At 39.2% G+C, this 20341-nt stretch overlaps 2 protein-coding genes and 1 pseudogene across 6 annotated transcripts; 1 reads left to right on the plus strand and 2 right to left on the minus strand.

Moving 5' to 3' along the window:
- The first annotated feature begins 772 nt into the window (after nt 1-772).
- LOC131299510 (serpin-ZXA-like) lies at nt 773-1075 on the plus strand. The gene has a single exon (XM_058325099.1). The coding sequence runs from the start codon at nt 773-775 to the stop codon at nt 1073-1075; it is 303 nt and encodes a 100-aa protein (XP_058181082.1).
- Nucleotides 1076-8756: 7681 nt separating this feature from the next.
- LOC131301987 (lachrymatory-factor synthase-like) lies at nt 8757-9531 on the minus strand (annotated as a pseudogene).
- A 3607-nt stretch (nt 9532-13138) lies between these two features.
- Nucleotides 13139-18251, minus strand: LOC131301986 (uncharacterized). 5 transcript variants are annotated; one of them, XM_058328529.1, is made up of 5 exons: nt 18100-18251; nt 17712-17979; nt 16761-17048; nt 13845-14266; nt 13139-13755 (listed from the first exon to the last, which is right to left on the minus strand). In XM_058328529.1, the coding sequence occupies exons 3-5, from the start codon at nt 16831-16833 to the stop codon at nt 13198-13200; spliced, it is 1053 nt and encodes a 350-aa protein (XP_058184512.1). In that variant the 5' UTR covers nt 16834-17048; nt 17712-17979; nt 18100-18251; the 3' UTR covers nt 13139-13197. The 5 variants fall into 5 exon arrangements, with proteins under 5 accessions (XP_058184512.1, XP_058184513.1, XP_058184510.1 ...); XM_058328530.1 differs by lacking the exon at nt 18100-18251 and having other exon boundaries at nt 16761-17023; nt 17712-18093; XM_058328527.1 differs by lacking the exon at nt 18100-18251 and having other exon boundaries at nt 17712-18093.
- Between the last annotated feature and the right edge of the window lie 2090 nt (nt 18252-20341).

Here is a 20341-nt window from a genome sequence, read left to right on the forward strand (position 1 = left end):
TTGAACTTTCAATCACGGTTATAGACCGTGATCTAAACTAATATACAATCACACCTAAAAAAGAGAAACAATCACGTCCAAAAGAAACAATCACAGCTTATAACCGTGATAAAAGAGAAACGATCACGCATTTTGGCCGTGATTGTTTCTCCCTTTCAATCACGGTTTATAACCGTGATAAAAAAGAGTGACTTACAATCACACCCATATCCATCACGGTAGCAGGAGCGTGATGAAAAACTTAAACTTACAATCACGGCCAATAGCTGTGATATTTATGGTTTATTATAGTAGTGGCTAAAGCTGCATCTAAAGGGCTTATAAAAAACTTTCTCCAACGGGGCTCCCTATCTCGAGAGACGGCGATCATCCTCACAAATGGTCTATACTTCAAAGGAAAGTGGGAACACGATCTTAAATTTGATGCCAACCTCACTAAAAATAGACCTTTCTATCTTCTCAATGGAGGCACTGTTTCTATTCCTTTCATGACAAGCCGTAAGAGGTATCGTCACTGTAAATCTTTTGATGGTTTGAAAGTCCTCCACATCCCATACCAAAGCAAGAGCAAGCGATTCTCCATGTACTTCTTCCTACCAGACGAGCAAGATGGATTGCAAAATCTTGTAGACAAGCTCATTTCCGATTCTGGGTATTTGAATGAGTACTCTTGTCTTAGTGAAAGAGAGCTTGATGAATTTTGGATCCCAAGATTTAAATTTTCTTATAATTTGGACGTTTCATTGACTATAATTTGGACGTTTCATTGACCATGAAGGAGATGGGGATGTCGTTCCCTGTCATGGAAAATCCGGAAGACTTTGCCGAGATGGTTGAAATTCCCGAGGGTCTCCCATTTTTTCAATCAAGCATGATTCAAAAGGCTTTTATTGAGGTAGACGAGAAAGGCACAGTAGCTACAGCAGTTACTATGTATGGCGCAGAAGGATGTTCCATGTCCCTACCAAAACGAACAAGTTTCGTTGCTGATCATCCTTTCATGTTCATAATTATGGAAGACAGATCAAAGTTGGTTATCTTCACAGGAGGTGTGCTCGATCCAAGCAAAGGCTAATGACTTTTTACGTTTCTTCCAATCTTCCAAGTATTTAGGTAAAATTTTACAAATTGAATTATAGATTCGGATTATCTTTGAATGTCTTTCTTTTAATATATGGAATTTCTAGATTTTTTTTATAAGCATCTTGAACATCTATTCTAATATATATAAAGGAAAAGTACCAGTTTGGTGTCTCTGGTTTTTGAAGCTTCGTCATAAAAGTGATTTTCAAAATTGCCCAAAGCAAAACTACTTTTTAATTACTACTGTTTTTATTAGAAAATTAATTAATTTTTAGAGGCAAAATGTAAAATTCCTTCCACAAGTCCCACACCAACCGCTACACGGCTACAACCTACATTTCCCTCAAAACTGCTATACGGCTAATGGCTAGCCCGCACGTTTCTCTCAAAATATTATTGGCGTTTTCGAAACCTGCTCACGGATTTCTTTGTCCCTCACCACAGCTTGCTCCACACGTCTGTAAAGGATAAGGATAATAATGTTGTTACTTAGGATAATTATCATTCTTTCAAGTTGTTAGCTGTAGCTTAGGATAGAATATATTTAGTTTTTGAAAGTTTCAATTGTAATCCTTATCTCATTATTGTAACTTATTTATACCTGTGGACTTGGCTAATAAAGTTAAGTTTTTCAAGATACAAGAAATATCAGCTCTCTTTATGGTATCAGAGCAAAAACACTCCAACGAGTAAAACCGATCCTTTTTTTTTTTTTCCTTTTATCCTTTTTCCATCTCCTTGCTTTTCTCTTCATGGCTGACAAACAAAAACCAACTTCTTCGGGAGAAATCATTGTCAGTTCAACACCTCAATCAGTGGTTTCCAACCAAGTTTTGGTCTCCATAAACGCTGCTGCCCAACTCCCTCTCAAACTCACATCATTGAACTATCTCTCGTGGCGTGCGCAGTTCAATGCCCTTCTCATTGGGTATGACCTCATGGGCTATGTTGATGGCTCTTATCCATGCCCGCCAAAGACAGTAGAAGAAGCCGCAAACCCGGCCTACACTTTGTGGCGGCGACAAGATCAACTCTTGTTGCATGCAATTTTTGCCTCTGTTTCAGAACAAGTGACTCCTTTGCTTGCCTCCGCCACCACCTCGTATGAAGCTTGGACAAAGCTCACCAAACTTTATGCCAATCGCTCTCGCTCTCGGGTGATGAGTCTCAAGGACCGTCTAGCAACACCTCGTGACTCCAAGCCTATGGCTGAGTATTTGCAGACTATCAAAACTACCTCCGATGAGCTTGCTCTCATTGATGCACCTGTAAGCGAGGATGACCTCCTCCTCTACATTCTCAATGGCGTCGGTAGTGAGTTTAAGGACCTTGCTGGTCCTCTTCGCGTTCGCGAATCTGACATTTCCTTCGAAGAACTTCATGATAAGCTTGTTGATTATGAAGCCTTCCTTCGGAAAGAGACAGCCCAATCCACCCCTCAGGTGATCACCGCCAATTCCACCCATCGCTCAAATAATTTCCAGTCTCCTCGCGGCTTCACAAACAATCGACCGAGTTCCCAAAATCGGTCCCAAAACTTCAAGCCTCGCAACAACCAAGGATCTAACCCCAGCCATAATCGTCGCCATGACCAGCCACCAAGCCAAGGCTACAAAGGTGGTTACAAAGGATTCTGCCAACTTTGTGATCAACAGGGTCATACCGCCAAACGGTGTCCACGTGCTCGGCCACTCCAAACCCAAGATCCTATAGCGAACTGCACCGGCACTACCCGTTCCACACCCCACAATTGGCTCATTGACTCTGCCGCCTCCCACCATGTGACCACCGATCTCAGCAACTTATCCATGCATTCCGAATATGACGGCCCTGATAATATTATCATTGGTGATGGTTCAGGTTTGAATATTAGTCACATGGGTTCTACTAAGCTTCCTACTCCCTCTCATACTTTTTCGTTATCCAATGTTTTGTGTGTTCCTTCCATGGAAAAAAATTTGATTTCCGTTTCTCAATTCTGCAAAACTAATCAAACTTCCATTGAATTTTTTCCATCTCATTTTTCTGTGAAGGATTTGCGCACCCGGGAGACTCTCATTCAAGGCCCGAATAAAGATGATGTGTATGAATGGCCAAAGTCCGTGCATCTCTCCAAAATAAAGCCGTTAGCTATGGTTGGTGTTAAGGCTGCCTTGCATGACTGGCACCAACGTCTCGGTCATCCTTGTGCTCGTACTCTTCACCATCTTATCAAGCATTTTTCCTTGCCGTTGTCGTCAAGTTCTCAACCTTTCACCTCATGTAATTCATGTCAGTGTAATAAGAGCCACAAGCTCCCTTTTAATTTCTCTTCTCTTAAGAGTCGTGGTCCTCTTGATCTTATTTACACGGATGTTTGGGGTCCGGCTCCTGTTCCATCCATTGATGGTTATCACTACTATGTCATTTTTGTTGATCATTTTACGAAGTATATTTGGTTTTATCCCCTTAAGCGTAAATCTGAAGTATTTACCTTATTTCCCACATTCAAGGCACTAGTGGAAAATTATTTTAAAACATCCATTGTATCCACTTATTCTGATGGTGGGGGAGAATATCAAAAACTTCGCAACTTTTTTGCCTCCTTTGGCATTTCTCATTTATCCACCCCTCCTTACACTCCACAACATAATGGTTTGGCTGAACGACGTCACCGTCACATTGTTGAAACTGGGTTAACTCTTTTGCATCAAGCATCTCTTCCATTGAATTTTTGGTCTTATGCTTTTCAAACAGCTGTTTATCTCATTAATCGGCTTTCCACACCAATTTTACCAAATACAATTTCACCATTTGCAGCCCTTTTTTATGATTCTCCAAATTACAGCAAATTACGTATTTTGGTTGCTTGTGCTATCCATGGTTAAGACCTTATACGCACAACAAACTTGAACCTCGGTCTCGCCCATGCATTTTCCTTGGTTACTCTCTCACCCAAAGTGCGTATAAATGTTTTGACCCATCTACTCAGCGCATTTTTATCTCCCGTCATGTCATTTTTGATGAGTCTATTTTCCCTTTTTCGACACTTGACTCCAATCAACCCCAAGTCACCTCCAGCACTATAGAAACATGGTCACCCAGTTCTACTACATCAGCTCCATCCACCTTTCATGTGCCCGTCATGCATGGCTCGTCTACGCACTTGCCTAAGCCGATTGAGAGTGCACCCTCTTTGCCCTCATGCTCACCGTCTGTGCCTCAGAGTCCCCCTACCCATACTATAATTCCTAGCCATATACCAATATTTTCTGCACCAAATATTGCCCCCCATGGCCCACAAACCAATTCTACCCCCCCAAATTCCCACAGCTCCCCGTCTCATTTGGATAACATTGTCCAACTGTTATCTTCACCTTTAAATTCTCCAACCAAATCCCCACCAAAACCTCATCCTCACACCTCTACTTCAAATTTGAATTATAATACTACAAAGAGTCCCACTTTATCCCAAACTTCACATGCTCTATCCTCCCAACCAAATACCCATTTGGAATGCATTTCTCCACATTCTCCTCCTACCCGGCACCTTCAAAGTCCAGCCAGTAATAAGTCCAAATTACCGCCAACCCAAGGGTTACACTTAATTGTGGATTTAAATTCATCTCCTGCTCCGAAAAAACCCCCAACCCGAGCCCATTCCATGACCACCCGATCTCAGAATCACATCTTCAAACCCAAACAAATACATGCCACCACCAAACACACTCTACCCGAACCAGTAGAACCCACATGTGCCTCTCAAGCTCTTCGTGAACCCCATTGGCGTCAAGCCATGTCAGACGAATTTAATGCGCTGATCCGAAATGGTACTTGGGAACTCGTTGCTCCAACACCATCCCAAAATCTTGTGGGATGCAAATGGGTCTTTCGGATTAAACGCAAACCTGATGGGAGTATTGATCGCTACAAAGCTCGATTGGTAGCGAAGGGGTTTCATCAACGACCTGGTATTGATTACACAGATACTTTTAGTCCAGTTGTGAAACCAACGACAATTCGGGTTGTCCTATGTCTTGCCATTACTCAAGGGTGGCCACTTCGCCAACTTGACGTTAATAATGCTTTCCTCCATGGCTCTCTCTCCGAAGAAGTCTATATGTCTCAACCACCAGGATTTATTGATTCGCATTGTCCATCTCATGTTTGCAAACTCCGCAAGTCTCTTTATGGCCTCAAGCAAGCTCCGCGAGCATGGTATACCGAACTACGTTCGTTTTTGCTATCATATAACTTTATCAATTCCAGGTCGGACACCTCTTTGTTTATATATCAACATGATGGAATTCTAGCCTATTTCCTTGTTTATGTTGATGATCTTATTATAACTGGGAGTGATTTGAGTTTTATCTCACGGTTTATCGCTGCCATTTCTCATCGATTTTCTGTTAAGGACTTGGGAGACCTTCACTATTTTCTTGGGGTTGAGGTTCTTTCCACTCCTAAGGGGTTGTTTCTATCTCAACATAAATACATTCATGACCTCCTTGCTCGGACGCACATGGACAGTGCTAAAGCTGTAAGTACTCCGCTGCCAACGAGTGGGTCTCTCACCCTGCATGACGGCTCCTCGTCAACTAATGCCAGTGATTACCGTAGTGTTATTGGGGCTCTTCAATATCTTTCCATTACGCGCCCGGATATTGCTTTTGCGGTCAACAAACTGTCCCAGTTTATGCACAAACCCACTGAAATGCATTGGACAGCGGCGAAGCGACTCCTTCGGTATCTCAAAGGCACCATCTTTCATGGCCTTTTTCTCAAACGTCAAGCTACTCCATTTTTGCATGCATACTCGGATGCCGATTGGGCTGGCAATCATGATGACCGCACCTCTACCACTGCCTACATCATTTATCTTGGTGGTAATGCCATCTCGTGGAGCTCTAGTAAACAACGTTCAGTTTCGCGGTCATCTACTGAAGCTGAATACCGTGCAGTGGCAGCCACAGCTGCTGAGCTATTGTGGCTACAATCCTTACTCGGTGAACTTGGTGTTTCTCTCACCAAAGCCCCTATAGTTTATTGCGACAATGTTGGGGCCACCTACGTTTGTGCTAATCCTGTGTTCCACTCTCGCATGAAACACATCGCAATTGACTTCCATTTCGTGCGTGATTTGGTTTCCAAAGGCCTTCTTCAAGTCTCTCACGTTGCTACCGCAGATCAACTTGCTGATGCCCTGACCAAACCACTGTCTCGCCAACGTCTTTCCCTTCTACGGTCCAAGATTGGTGTCTCCGATGGGAGCCCCATCTTGCGGGGGCGTGTAAAGGATAAGGATAATAATGTTGTTACTTAGGATAATTATCATTCTTTCAAGTTGTTAGCTGTAGCTTAGGATAGAATATATTTAGTTTTTGAAAGTTTCAATTGTAATCCTTATCTCATTATTGTAACTTATTTATACCTGTGGACTTGGCTAATAAAGTTAAGTTTTTCAAGATACAAGAAATATCAGCTCTCTTTATTGAGCAGAGTCACCTTGTTTTTTCTGTACTGGTTGTCAGCTATTTAATGCACAATCCTCTTCCTTTATCCGAGTTTGGGATCGGTTGTGTAAAAGATAAAACTCAAAACATGACACAGGCAGAGTTAGACTGAGTGCAGGCAGTGGCGGCTCTACAGCCAACCCACCATGGTCACATGACCACCCCAAAAAAAAAAAGAAATTTGTTAGAATACATGTAGAAATTTCAGGGTAACCCTTTTTTTGAACACCCAACTCAAATGTCAATGAACACCTAATTTTAATATTCTTGAACACCTAACTCAAAAACGAATTGAACACCAAATCCAAAACTAATTGAATACTCAATCACAACTCAATTATAGCTCATCAATCTAGGTAATTCATATTGAACACCTACCACATCACCTAAAATAAAGCTCACAAACATAATGAAAAAGTAAGAGAAAAACAAGAATATATTAGTGTTTTGGTTGCCTCCTTACTTTCCTTTGAGTTTGGTTCTTGGGTGGCATTCGTCGGTATGACCTTGATCAGTTAAATCTTTATACTCTTTTTCAAAGATTTATAAAGAATATTTTGTTGATAAAAGAAATGTATTAGTGTAAGTATTATACTCTGCGTTCTCTCTCCATCTTTATTGTCGATGGTCTAAATGTGTTGATTTTGCATTCATGACGATAACTACTTTTTTTTGTCTAGTTAACTTATAGAATTACAAACAAAGTTAAAAATAAATAAAAATCAACTACATTGCAAAACCCCGTTAATTTGAATAATACTCTTTCGAATTTAAGAGTAGGATAGAAAATCTCATCATATCATCCTAAAGAAGGACATATTTTTAAGGTCAACCCCAACATATTCGCTACAATTTCTTTCAAAATGGTTTTAGTAGATTAATACGTCGGTTAAACGTTGGCACAAAATATGAGAACTCTTCAAGGACAATGGTAAAATTTTACTCCCTCTATTCTCAAAACATTGTCTACTACGCAATACAAAAATTTAAAAAAAAAACTGTTAAAAAATATAGTATAGATTTTTAAGTTCTCATTTTGCATCGTAGTTAATTTTTTCAAAATATAGGTTATGTTTTTTGACCGCGCCATTTATATTAATATTTTATATTTTTATATGTATTATCGGTTAATAGATTAGCTAGTACAGGTAAAGTAATTTTTGAACCCTACTATAAATTCCTGGAGCCGCCACCGGATGTAGGTAATCTTGAAAATGTTGATAGTCATTAGTGAGGATGATATTCAATCAACAGATATAGTATGACGGGGATTGATCAGGTAGGGGGATTTAGCAATTTAGGCATACCAAATGGCAAATTCGATAAGAACACGAATCAAAAAATAATAATAATCGATAAGAACCTTAACCTAAATGTTTGGTGGTTATAATGGAAGTATGGAGAACCAAAGAAAAAATAATATTTGGCGTGTCTCTTACCGTGTCTATATTCTTGTCTTTTGATAATCCTCGTGTCTCGTATCTCTATGTCTGCGCTATATATATTTGTGTTCTTTATCTGAACCTCAAACTCTTATTTCATCATGTTAGACAATCCTAAGGGTGGGTTTGGCTTCTCTAGATAAATAACTTATTTTTTCGTCTTTATTCAATTTTTTTTTTTGTATTTGTTCGTTTTGCATCAAAATTTTGTGATTTATTGATTCGTCTCGACGAGAGAAATCGGAAGAGTATAAAATTTTGATCAAAACTCGTAATTTTTTGAATAAAGATAAAAATAAGTCAATAAGTCAACTTTTTTTTTTTACTTATTCTGGTCTTTTTCAAAAAAATTATGAGTTTCGATTAAAATTTTTTACTTTTTCGATTTTTCTCGCCGAGACAAATTAATAAGTCACAAAATTTTGACGCAAAATTAACAAATGCGAAAAAAATTTGAATAAAGACAAAAACAAAGTTATTGGTCCAACTTTTAAGCAAAGTTGCATGCATGTGTACGTTAATCACAAGACAAGGAAACATAGATTACAAAAGAAACGGACAAACAACAAATAATCCAACTATTTATACAACAATCCAACTACATCACCATCCCCGGCCAACCCCTCACATACATATGGGACCTACACGTACTAGTATTGTGTACCTAGACTTTTCGAACAACAACAATCCAACTACATACACAACAATTCAACCACAACACCATCCAATCACATACATGTGGGGCTTATACAAACTAGGTTTTTTTTTTTTTTGTAATGGAGCAAATACCTAAGTCTCAAGCCAAGTCAACACCACCTAACCAACCCTACGTTGACTATTTGAACAACAATAATCTAACAACATACACACACAACAATCCAATCACAACACCATCAATAATCCCTCACATACATGTAAGGCCCACGTACACTAGTGCTAAAAAACAACTACAACTCTCCTTCACCTTGTTCTGTGCTCCTTATTGCATCCTCCATTTTCTTAATTAGCCATCCCCTGCAGCACATTTTCATATATCTTCACCATATCTTCCAACACCCATCCTTCCACCGGCTCGACAGAAAACGACCACTCGATCTCGCACCCCCGACCTTGACCATCATCTCCTCCGGGAACGATCTTGACCTTTGAAACGTACGACTTCAACCTGGTGTTGGTGTCGATGATCTCGTAGGCGATGGTCCGATCAATAGGATCAGAGGCTATCATCCTCTCCTTGCACCAGCTGACGGAGTCGACACTGTCCTGGGGTCGGAGTTTAAAGCCGGAGCAGTACCGGATGCAACCCACCTCACCGTTGGTACCGTGGATCCCATAACAAGTGGGTATGGCTGGGAACAATTTGTGTAGGCTGAAGAAGTCCTTGAAAAGAGGCCATATTTGGTCTGCACTAGCATGTGTTAGAGTTTTAGAGACCTTGGATTCCCACTTAGGTTGTGAGTTTTGTTCCATTAGAGAGAGAGAGAGAGAGAGAGAGAGAGAGAGTGTGACAATTGAGAGAGTGAGGTACCTACTTAAATAAAAGCTTAGGAAGCTGGACTACTGTGGCCACCACTAGTGAATTGCATTACTCTTGAAATGCTTTTCTGGTGTAGTAATAATGGCTTGGGGAAAGTTTACTTTGACCCCATGGTTATCGTCAATAATGGCTTGGGGAAAGTTTACTTTGATCCCTATAGTTATCGTTATGTGCGGATGTTTTTCTCATAGTTTAAAACTGACCACATAACCTATCTGTGGCTTTAAAAATGTGCGGATAGATTTCCTGCCGTCATGTTTTCCATCCATATTAACAGACACAACATTAAAAGACCGATATACCTTCATCATGTCTATTGATTCTTCTTCTTTTTTAAATCTAACCACACCATCTCTTATACTAAAAATTGAATCCAAACCGTTAATATTGTAAATTTTGACGAGTACTACATCTTTATGCCAAAATTCAAGTCAATCAAAAAATGAAAAGCTCATGGTCGAATTGATTTTGTTAAGAAATTAAAATTTCAAATTTGAATTTACTAAAAATTAGATCATTGGATTATTGATGCCTAATCGAGATGATTTTTTACAGAGATACTCTATTTTTTATTTAATACATTATGAACGACTCAGATTATATTCTAGAGGCATGTGTGATACACCTCCATTAATATGGATGGAAAATATGACGGCAGAGGGTCAATCCACATATTTTCAAAACCACAAGTAGGTTATGTGATCAGTTTTGAACCATGAGGAGGTATCCGCACATGGCCATAACCACATGGGGTGAAAGTGGACTTTGCCCTAATGGCTTGGTTCCCTTTCATGGCATCCATATGACTCATGAGGAGCAAAAATGATGCAGTTGCTCCTTATCCTTTGACTGTTTAAGTCCTATTTCCTAATCAACCTACATGACAAGGACCAGACCCTTTTTTTTGGTAACTGAAAGTTGCATTATAAAACTTAGCGTTTACAATCCGGGGTATACAACCCGGCCCTATCAAATCCGCATAAAGTAGATTAACAATACAATTAGGAATACAAGAGTAGATATAAAAATCTCCCACCGAAATAGGTGCATCACTTGCCAATGCATCCGCACAATGATTTGCTTCCTGATAGATGTACTTGATCGACACCGCTTCAAGCTCCTCCATTAGAGACCTGCGATCCAGTAAAATATTAAGTACCAAGTGGATGATTTGCTATTTGATTATCCTGCAAGAGCTGGAAAACTCCTAGAGCATCAGTTTCTATTTCCAAATTCCGCACACCCTCTGCGTTTGCCAACTGAAGTCCATCGCACAAGGCTAGAACTTCTGCCATCAAGCTTGAGCTCGCTATAATGGTGCTGTGAAAACCCTCCTAGCCATCTGCTATGGTGATCGCGTAGAAAACCCCCAGCACATGATGTACCCAAAGATGGATTGAAAGCTCCATCGATCTATGTTAGGTTTCACAAATTAAAGTTTTCCCTTGGAGGAACCCAGCCAACCGAAACAAGTTTTTTTTTTTTTTCCCGAAGGATGTTGCTGAAAGAAGTACCATTCCGGAGATTTGCTCACAATGGAGCTGGCAATTGAATAGGGTCGGCCCAATTTGTAGTAAGAAGGGTTTAGAATTTTTAGTTTTGTGCTAATATTTTTTCGTTATAAGTCTTGACGAAGGAAATTTAAAAAGAAAAAACTATGATAAAAAAACTAGTACTAAAGACGAAAATAGTACAAAAAAAGATAATTTTCTGATCTATTGGTCTTTTTTTTCTTTTGTTAAATACAATTTGTTTTTTTTTTTTTACATTTTTATTCTTCTGGTGGAGACGAACTGAAACATTCAACATGTTCATCAAAAACTAAAATAGGTCACTAGCAACAAAAATAAGTCATTAGCTTCCAATAACAATTTAGTTCCAATATTGTGTTTTCAATATCTTGAAAAACTAGTACTTATATTCAGAAAAACAAAAGAAAAGAAAGACAACTACTTGCAGATCAAATTGAAAAGCATAGCAAAAATGTGAGAACCCGAATTTTCTATCATAAGAACTTGAAAAGTAATTTTCAAGCTTCTTCTTGAAATTCCGTCGCTACAGTTATCCTTAGAAATAAATTTTCAATTCAACCATGATATTTTTGGATATTTCCGAAGAACGGAGATAGATCTCAAATTGTTTCTCTTTACCCAACTAATTTTTGGTGGCAAACCTACCCTATTTAATTTTGTCAAATCTCTGCCTCACCTTTAATTTTCACTTTTAAGCCCATGAAAAGTCAGGACCGGCTATAGGAGAATAAATTCCTTCCCTACCGCCGCCCAATTTGAGTGTGAAACCCTAGAGGGAGGAGGGTGGCTAGGGTACTTTTGCAATCCTAGAGAGAGAAGAGTTGGATGTGTGTCTAACTTGTTTCTGTCTCTTTACCCAACTAAATTTTTGGTGGCTAGCCCACCCTATTTAATTTTGTTGGATCTCTGCACCAATTTGGCATTTCCTCCATGGCTACTATCTATCTCATAGTGGGACATTCAATATCTATAGCTGAAGTAATAATAGAATCAAATAGGTCATGAGACCTTGCATTAAGTTCCTTGTTGGGTGCACCTATATCATGCAATTCGTTAAAGTCAATAGGCTAGGCTAGGGTGGCTCAGCCTCCCCTCCAAGTCAATAGGCTAGGCTAGAGTGGCTCGGCCTCCCCTCCAGTGAATAAGTTGTTGTACTCGTGGCAACGCTTCCAGCGACATTGACGTTGAACGGAAGTTTATTTTTTGTTGTTTTTTGTTCATCTCCAGTTTCAGAGATGAACATTCCCTACGTGGAACTTTTGTTGCCCTCTGTGGGTATATCTGCTCCCTCAATCATTGAATTGCTTGGAGGGAAGGATGGTGAGGCTGGTCAAATTACCACTGCCATCTTCAACCCTCCTTGCATCTGCCTACTGTGTAAAACTTTTAATGTATTTGGTGAGAGCCTATCCAACCCACATGGCTTCCACACAATTGCGTAGTTTTATATTTTGGCCTCCTACAATGTGTTTGACGCACAGTTCGGAAATTCTTGTTCTAGTTCTGATCGTCCGATCCGAGTGGCGATTGGGGAGATCACTTTCGTAGGTGATACTTACAATCAAGTGCACCTAAGGAAGATTCGTAAGTTGTACGTAACAGTTTTCAATTGCTTGAGTACTAGCCACCTTCAATTAAGATGGCTTTTGGAATATTTTTCTCATTATAGTGCTTGAACAATGGCGAAAGACGAGGCTTTCGAAATGAACTTAGCTATTACATATCTGTGTATTTTCAATTTCCAATTACCAGCCATTGCGCTGATCCGAAAGCTCCACCAGCAGAAACTGGGGTTTCATTGTGCTTCGTAGGGTGTAGTCTGGAATCCCGACTATCTCCAGATCTTATGGAATCGAGATAAATCAGAACCCTTGGTACGTTCCTGAGAAAAAAGTTTTTTTTTTTGTTTTTTTTTTATGAACAAGAATACCCAATTACTTAATGATTGGTTCAGCTAAACTCTCCTAGGACCTATCCTCGCAAAAGTAATTTTATGCTAGTTAATCGATCTCCAAAAATAATTAGTTATGAAAAATCTAATTGCCTGAGAAATTCAAACGAAATGGCTGATTTGGATATGAAAATAGAGTTTGTTCTTCATCGAAAACGTCCTACTCAGACTTGCCTTTTTGCGTCTTCTTATAATCGTCTTCATCAGTAGCTAGCAGGTTACCAGTGTTGGTGTTGGTTTCATTAAAAAGTTCCTCCTCGGTGACCTGGCCCTCAGAAATAAGCGAAGCTAGGTAGTCATCGGCTTCGAATTTCTTGAAGTCCTTATCAGGGTACTCAGAAGTGGCTCGTCGCCTGAAAGCTTCAAAACCTTCGAAGAAGTAGACGGTCATCGAGTCAACAAAGCTTTGTGACTCTTTGTAAGCCGCCACGGCCATGTCCTTCTCCTCAGTAACTGATTCTCTCATCCGGACAATCTCTTGCTTGAGCTCGCGGATTTCTTTGTCCCTCGCAACAGATTGCTCTACGCATGTCTTGAGCAGACTCACCTTGTTGACGAGCTGCTCCTCGTACATCCTAATCTTAGTCTGGGCTCGATCTAGCATCAACACCATATCCTCCCGTTCAGCCGTAGCTTTCTTGTACATGTCTTCCAATCCCCAAGAATAGTTGAGGTTTCTAAGGAGCCGGGTTGAAACCGCGTAAGCATACACTGCAGCCTGCAATGTACAAATACCTTGTCATCACCCAAGGGTAATGGCTCAAACAAACAAAGATTTATATAGGGACAAGGCTAATGAAGCTTTACCTGACTTGTAGCAACCAAGTTCTTCTCAGATAACTCCTTGTTACTCATCTTGTCAACAAGCTTCATGTCAGCAACAAATGGAAAATCGGTCAACTTGTTCAGAGCGTCGTGAGGGTCCCTCAAAATAGAAGGGTCCTCGACGCTCTTTCCCTTTGTGTCTACCCTTGAATCGGACTCCAGTATCTCAACATCATTACCCTGGTTCTTGGGTGAGGCCTCAACCTTGTCCGCAGACTTTTGCCCTGTGCTAGGAGTACCACGGGTGCAAACTATGCCAGAGTCCACGAAGGTTAAAGGATCGGACTCTTTAGATTTTCGAGTCAGCCTTGGCTTGATCTTTTTAGCGAAGGGCCCATCGCCACCCTTGGCTTTCCTCACCCTCAATTTGGACAACACGTCTGTGTTGAGCCTCATCTTCTCACCTAGTCAGAAGAGAAACAAAAGTCCTCGGAAAAAAGGACCAAATACTAAAAACACCAAACGGAATAGTAACCATTGTACTAGAAAAATGATTAACTCAAGTGTGAGAATCATGAGAAGATACTCTCTTTTTTTCCTACATTTGACTAGACATGTTTATGTGATTTAACATGCTTCTCTCTTTTCCTAGGTCCTTGGTCTTTGTTTCATGTTTTTTCTGCATGTTTCACTTCCCCTCCAAATTAATCTAATAATCACACACAAACACGTACCATTCATATCACAGATGCATATTACACCCAAAATGTTTGTCTAAAGAGATGGGCTTCAGGGGCGGAGGTATTTGGGGGTTGAAGGTGGCACATGCCATGCCCGGTTCCAGGGAAAAAAAATTAATTTTACACTAAAGATAGTTGATTAGGTACTTATCAGTAATTGAATAACTTGATTTTTCACTAAAACAAAGAAAAATAGCAACAAAAGAAATTAACAATTCAGATCATAAAAATAATATTTCAATAACTTTCATTTAAAGACCATAAGATAGTTGAATCAAGGCTTCAATTATTCTAACAAAAAAACAAAGTCCAATTTTACGTTTAACTTTTCTCTTGGTATTGCTACCAACAACATACAACATGTAGCCGAGCAAAAAAAACAACATATAACATGTACTATACTAGTGAAACCCCAAGGGGTTAGACGCTGATGTTTGATGGGCACATTTTATTTAGGGTACAAACAAATAAACATCTTGCAACGATTACACATATAACCCTAGAACTTGTTCCACGTCACAAACTACTCTAAGTGCGTGTACATTTTTCCCTTTGAACCCTAAGACTTATAATTAAACACCAACGTCTACCCTTCCGTGAATCTTACTTCTAAATTGGAGGCAAAATCAAACACACAACATTTTGTATCCAACTAGGAAGAGGAATAATGGACCTTTTAAACACACACACAATACCAAAACTCCCAATGTGGGAACCAATCCAATTGACGCAGGCTCTTAGGGCTTGCACCACATTTAACAGAGGGCCCAGAGGGTCTGCACCAGAGGTCAAGCACCCAAACCACAATAGGTGGGCGAGACTTGGTTGCTTTGGAGGAGGATAAGAGGGTAATTTCACATACCAACTCATTTAAGCAATTGCTGACTAAGGAGAGGCATAATAGACCCTTTAAACACACACACATGCACACAATACCCAATTGCCTAGGTGAGTTAGTATGTGAAATTATCCTCTTGCTCTCTTCCAAAACATTTTGTATCCAACGATTGTCATCTTGGAAGAGAAGGGTAGTTTCATTTTGGGGTACACTAACACTTCTCAAATCTGTCATCAATAGTCTTCCCATCTACTATACCTCATGGCTGCCAGACATGGAAATCAACAGCGAAGTTTCCAATATCTGGAAAGATATTATGCAAATTCAGTCCCAAAATCCAATTGGATTCGCCAAGTTTACGGAAAATGATATTCTTTTCTGGAAAGATAAGTGGCTAGAGGGCCCTCCTCTTTGCTCTTTATTCCCTAGAGTATTAAGCATCATCTCTACCAAGGATAAATCTGTGGCTGCTGGAAAGAAGAAATGGACTTTGGGATTTCCAATTCAGAAGAAATTTACACTCCTGGGAAGTGAAAGAAATGAATCAAATCTACGTACGAGATGCCGGATGGTATAAGGATCAGTGCTCGAGGGAAAGATATGCTTATATGGAAAGCCCGCAAATCAAACATCTTCTCTATTTTATCTTTGTATAAACTTGCAGTCAATCTGGGGCCTCAGAATTCTGTTACTATGGAAAGCAAGGAATTTCACATGATATGGCACAACACAGCTCCTCATAGAGTGCAATGTTTTGTCACAACACATCAGTTCAATCTCATATGCCATGTTGGAACGGTGAAAACTTCAAAAATAGAAAAAAGTTGACCCGGGATACCATTCCATTTGCAGTCATGCGGTCCATTTGGAAGATGAGAAATGAATCCATTTTTTCAACAAAAGAAAATCCATTGGGTGGAATTAACAGAATCGATAAAATCCAGGATTGCATGGTGGGTGAAAATGAAATGGGGCAACAACGACTGCTCTGTGAATGATTTGATATTCAGATTGGGGAGCATCCTCTCAGCTATATAAATGCGATCGTGTCCCAAATGGGTGTGTGTCTGTGTGTGTATTTCCATCTGCGTGTATGAGTGTGTCCCCTATGGGTGTGTGAGTTGGGTGTAGTGTGTGTCCTCTAAAGGTGTGCATTGGTGTGTGTTCAATAAAAGGGTGTGTTCTTCAATTGGGTGTGTTAGTAAGAATCCAGGCTGGTATTCATCGGTATGATGAATACCAACTGGATTCTCATCATATTGAAGATTGGCTCAAGGGTTCGTGGGGGTGCTAATTCATCAGACAGATTGGTGATTGGCTCAAGGGTTCATGGGGGAGACAATTCAACAAATTGAGAGGTGTAAGTTCTTCAATTGCTACCTGAATTGGAAGGAAATTTTGCTGCAAGTTTGGTTTTGCAATCAACAATTTTGCCGTCGGCTGCCACATTCATCTTTTTCTTCTTCTTCTTCTTCTCCTCTGAATTTTGATTGGAATCCTCTCAGTAAATGGAAGAAATTGCTGAAATCTGTTGCCGCCTCACTCTGCTAATTCTATTAATGCTGCCTTCAGTTCCGAAGGATCAAAAGGAGTACCAGTTTTGAGTTACTCTGGATTTGAGTTTAGGTAGTTCAGTTGCGATTCTGTTTGATTGAGATGAGATTCCGTCTGTAAACGTTGTCTTTTTCGGTAAATGTACACTTTCATTGAAAACCACAAACACGAAACACTAACGTACGTCCAGCCAGGACTCAAAACCAAAACTGCCTTAGCCAACTCCCAGAACACTTTCATTGTAAACGTTGTCTTGCTTTGTTGACTCCTTGTCAACTTGTACTGTTTCGGGTCCATGATTGGGCATATGATTGTCAAAGGTTTTTGTGCCAACATAGTTGGAATTCTTTCTCCTTGCTGTGATATCGTTCTCATGTGCTTCCCTTTAATCTTTGTAATTCTCTTTTTAAAGATTAATGAAATCCTTTTTTGCGTTTCAAAAAAAAATTATTCGGCAATATCGTAGAGCTGAGGTAGTGATCACAAACTTCGAAAACAAAGAATGAGAATTCTAAAATTTTTATAGGAAAAGAAAACCTAGATAATCATGAGGATGGTTTGGAGATTTCATATTGGTCCTCTATATTGAGGGAGAGAGAGCATTAATGTAACTATGAAATTGAAATGAATAACAACTCATTGTCATTGGTGAGATTAATTTGAGTCTGAAAAAGTTATTTGAGGATTGGATTGGAGTGCACAAGTAAAAGAAAGGCTTGAGGTCCCGTAACATAGAATCGCTTGGAATCCCAAAAAATTCGAAAGATCGGAACATACCTTTAGAGAGTGCCTCTTCCACGCGGTTGGCTCAATGCGTTCTAAAAACTTAGAACACAGCTTCAACGATAACCAATAAATGGGTTAGATCTCGTTCTTAGAATGCAGCTTCAACGTAACCAATAAATGGGTTAGATCTCGTACGTTCTTAGAACGCAGCTTCAATGATAACCAATGAGGGGGTTCAATCGTGCATTCCTTTTCCCCGCATTTCTTGAAAAGGCCTCGATTGACAGGATGGTATCACTTTACAAGCATTCAAATGAACCTGCGACCAGGGTACTGATATCTTAAAAAATCACAACTCTTTCTCGATGAAACGAGTAAATAGATCGATAAAAAAGGTATAAATCAGAATGCTATATACTTGGGATAGCATTGTTCTTACCAAGTCAGACATTCGAAAATAAAACCAAATAAAGGAAAGTGATTGGGATCCGATTAATTCGACCGGATTATGCAATTGTTAAGGGCACTTATGACTAGTTCAACTAGAATCTTGTTGGGCCGTTAAAAGTAAACTAAAATCTCTATATTTAGGGTTTTACTAAAATTGCTTTTACTTACCCGTAAAAAGAAAAAAAAGAACTAAAAAAAACCCTACACCAAAAGTACTTACCTTATTTGTACAAGTGGTTTAACCCTACGGTTTAGCCTATATTTAGGAATTTACTAAAAATGCGTTAACGTCATTGGTGAGGTACGGTGACCGATGACCAGCCATTTTTTTCGTGGACTGGCGAAATTTGTCTAATCTAATAGATTTGGTTAAGATTTGATTCCTTTTATTTCGATGTAAAATACATGTGTTCCTCATTTTTCGTTGTATGATTAGACAAAAGAAAGTAAAATGTTTTGAAAGTAAAAATCTTTTCCATCATAGGGGATTTTGAAGTCAAACAAGCACTTGAAATCGATTAAATTTGTGAACATTATTGAATATTGTGCATGATCTTTTATGTTCAGAACATGGGAGAATGTATTTGTATGGATATGCACGTATTGTGTATAATCTTTTATGTACAACATGTGAGCGTGTCGATGTCCTAATTTATTAATAGAATAATGTGTGCGCGTACAATTATACTTGTCGGTGTCAGCGGATCTGTATCTATGCTTCTGAGCCTTAAATACTGCTGACCCAAACATGCATAAATTCAGGTTATTTACCTTGGAAAACATTGCTAAAGAATATACTTTTGTTTCAGCTGTCAAAACAAGTGATTAATGTGGCCAATAATCAAACTAGTAAAACGAGCTGGGACCGTTTTTGGGCTGGGCTTGGCCAATCTTTTGAGCTCTATCTTGTAGATTTGGGTTTTAGACCCATAGATTTTTGGGCTTGGCCCAATGGGTGTAACAAGATTTTGTCCAATAGGTGTTTTCCTGAGTTGGTTTCTTGCTAATCTAGATTTTGGATCTCGTGTGGGCAAAAGATTTGATGTCATCGTTTCTTGTCCTTTTAATTTTTATAACAATTTCAAAGATTAATAAAAAAAATTGTCTTTCAATAAAAAATACTATCTAAAGCGTGGTTATGGGCCTAATGATGTTTGGGCTCAAGTTGAGAACGAATGAGATCAACGTGGGCTGTGATGGGTTGTTGATGTTGGGCCGTTGGGGTGATAAGATGGTTGTTGTGGTCAGCGTCCAGGGGGGTTTTCCAACCTTAAAGCAATTACTTGATGTGAAAAAACATTTTTAAAGCAATCAATCTGCTTTTGCCAATTAATAATCAAACTAAAAGCCTGTTTTGGCTTCAATATTAGGTCGGATTATTTTTTTATTTTATTTTATTCGCATTTGCTAATTTTGCTTAAATTTTTGTGACTATTAGTTTGTCTCAGCGAGATGAATCTAAAAGTATAAAACTATTAACCAAACCAAATTATTTTATCAAAGATAAAAAATGATCCAAATAGTTTGTCTATTACAGATTATTTTGTTCTTTGTTAAGATTACTCTCATCAAGACGAACAATAATGCACTACAAATTGACGCAAAACTAACAAAGGCGAAAAAAATTTGAATAAAGATAAAATTAATTCCACTTGATTATTAAGCCAATATGCTAAGAGTACAGATGAAAGAGTGTACATTACCATATGGGGACCACCACGGGTCCCACACAAATAATCCTCTCCGTTGATAAATTTTAAAATATTTTTTTGAGTGCCCTTGTAAAAAATCAGCTCAATTAAATGTGTAAGTACTTGATCCAATCTTCCAACATTTCATTGTCTAACTCCTGAATGAAAAGTTAGAAGATCGTATCAAATACTTACACATCTTCAATTGAGCTGATTTTTAGCGAGGCCGCTAGAAAAAAAAAATTTAAAATTTGTCAACAGACCGAACCATTCGTGTGGAACCCGTAGTGGGCCCCACACGGCGATATACACCGTATGTACACCTTTCGTTTGTACCACTAGCAGGACTCTAAGCCAAAACAGGAGAGAACTTCTAATACTAATAAGCAATGGAACAAAATTTGAAAGAGTCCAATACCAAATTCATAGAAGGAGAGAAGAAGAATCTGCAAACAGTTGTCGCGATTCGAGTTGGCTGTATCTTTTTGACAGTTCTTCCACTTGACAAATGGTGGATTAATTAAGAGCGCAGGAAAAAAA

This window comes from Rhododendron vialii, chromosome 9a (assembly GCF_030253575.1).
Source record: "Rhododendron vialii isolate Sample 1 chromosome 9a, ASM3025357v1".
Taxonomy (NCBI): domain Eukaryota; kingdom Viridiplantae; phylum Streptophyta; class Magnoliopsida; order Ericales; family Ericaceae; genus Rhododendron; species Rhododendron vialii.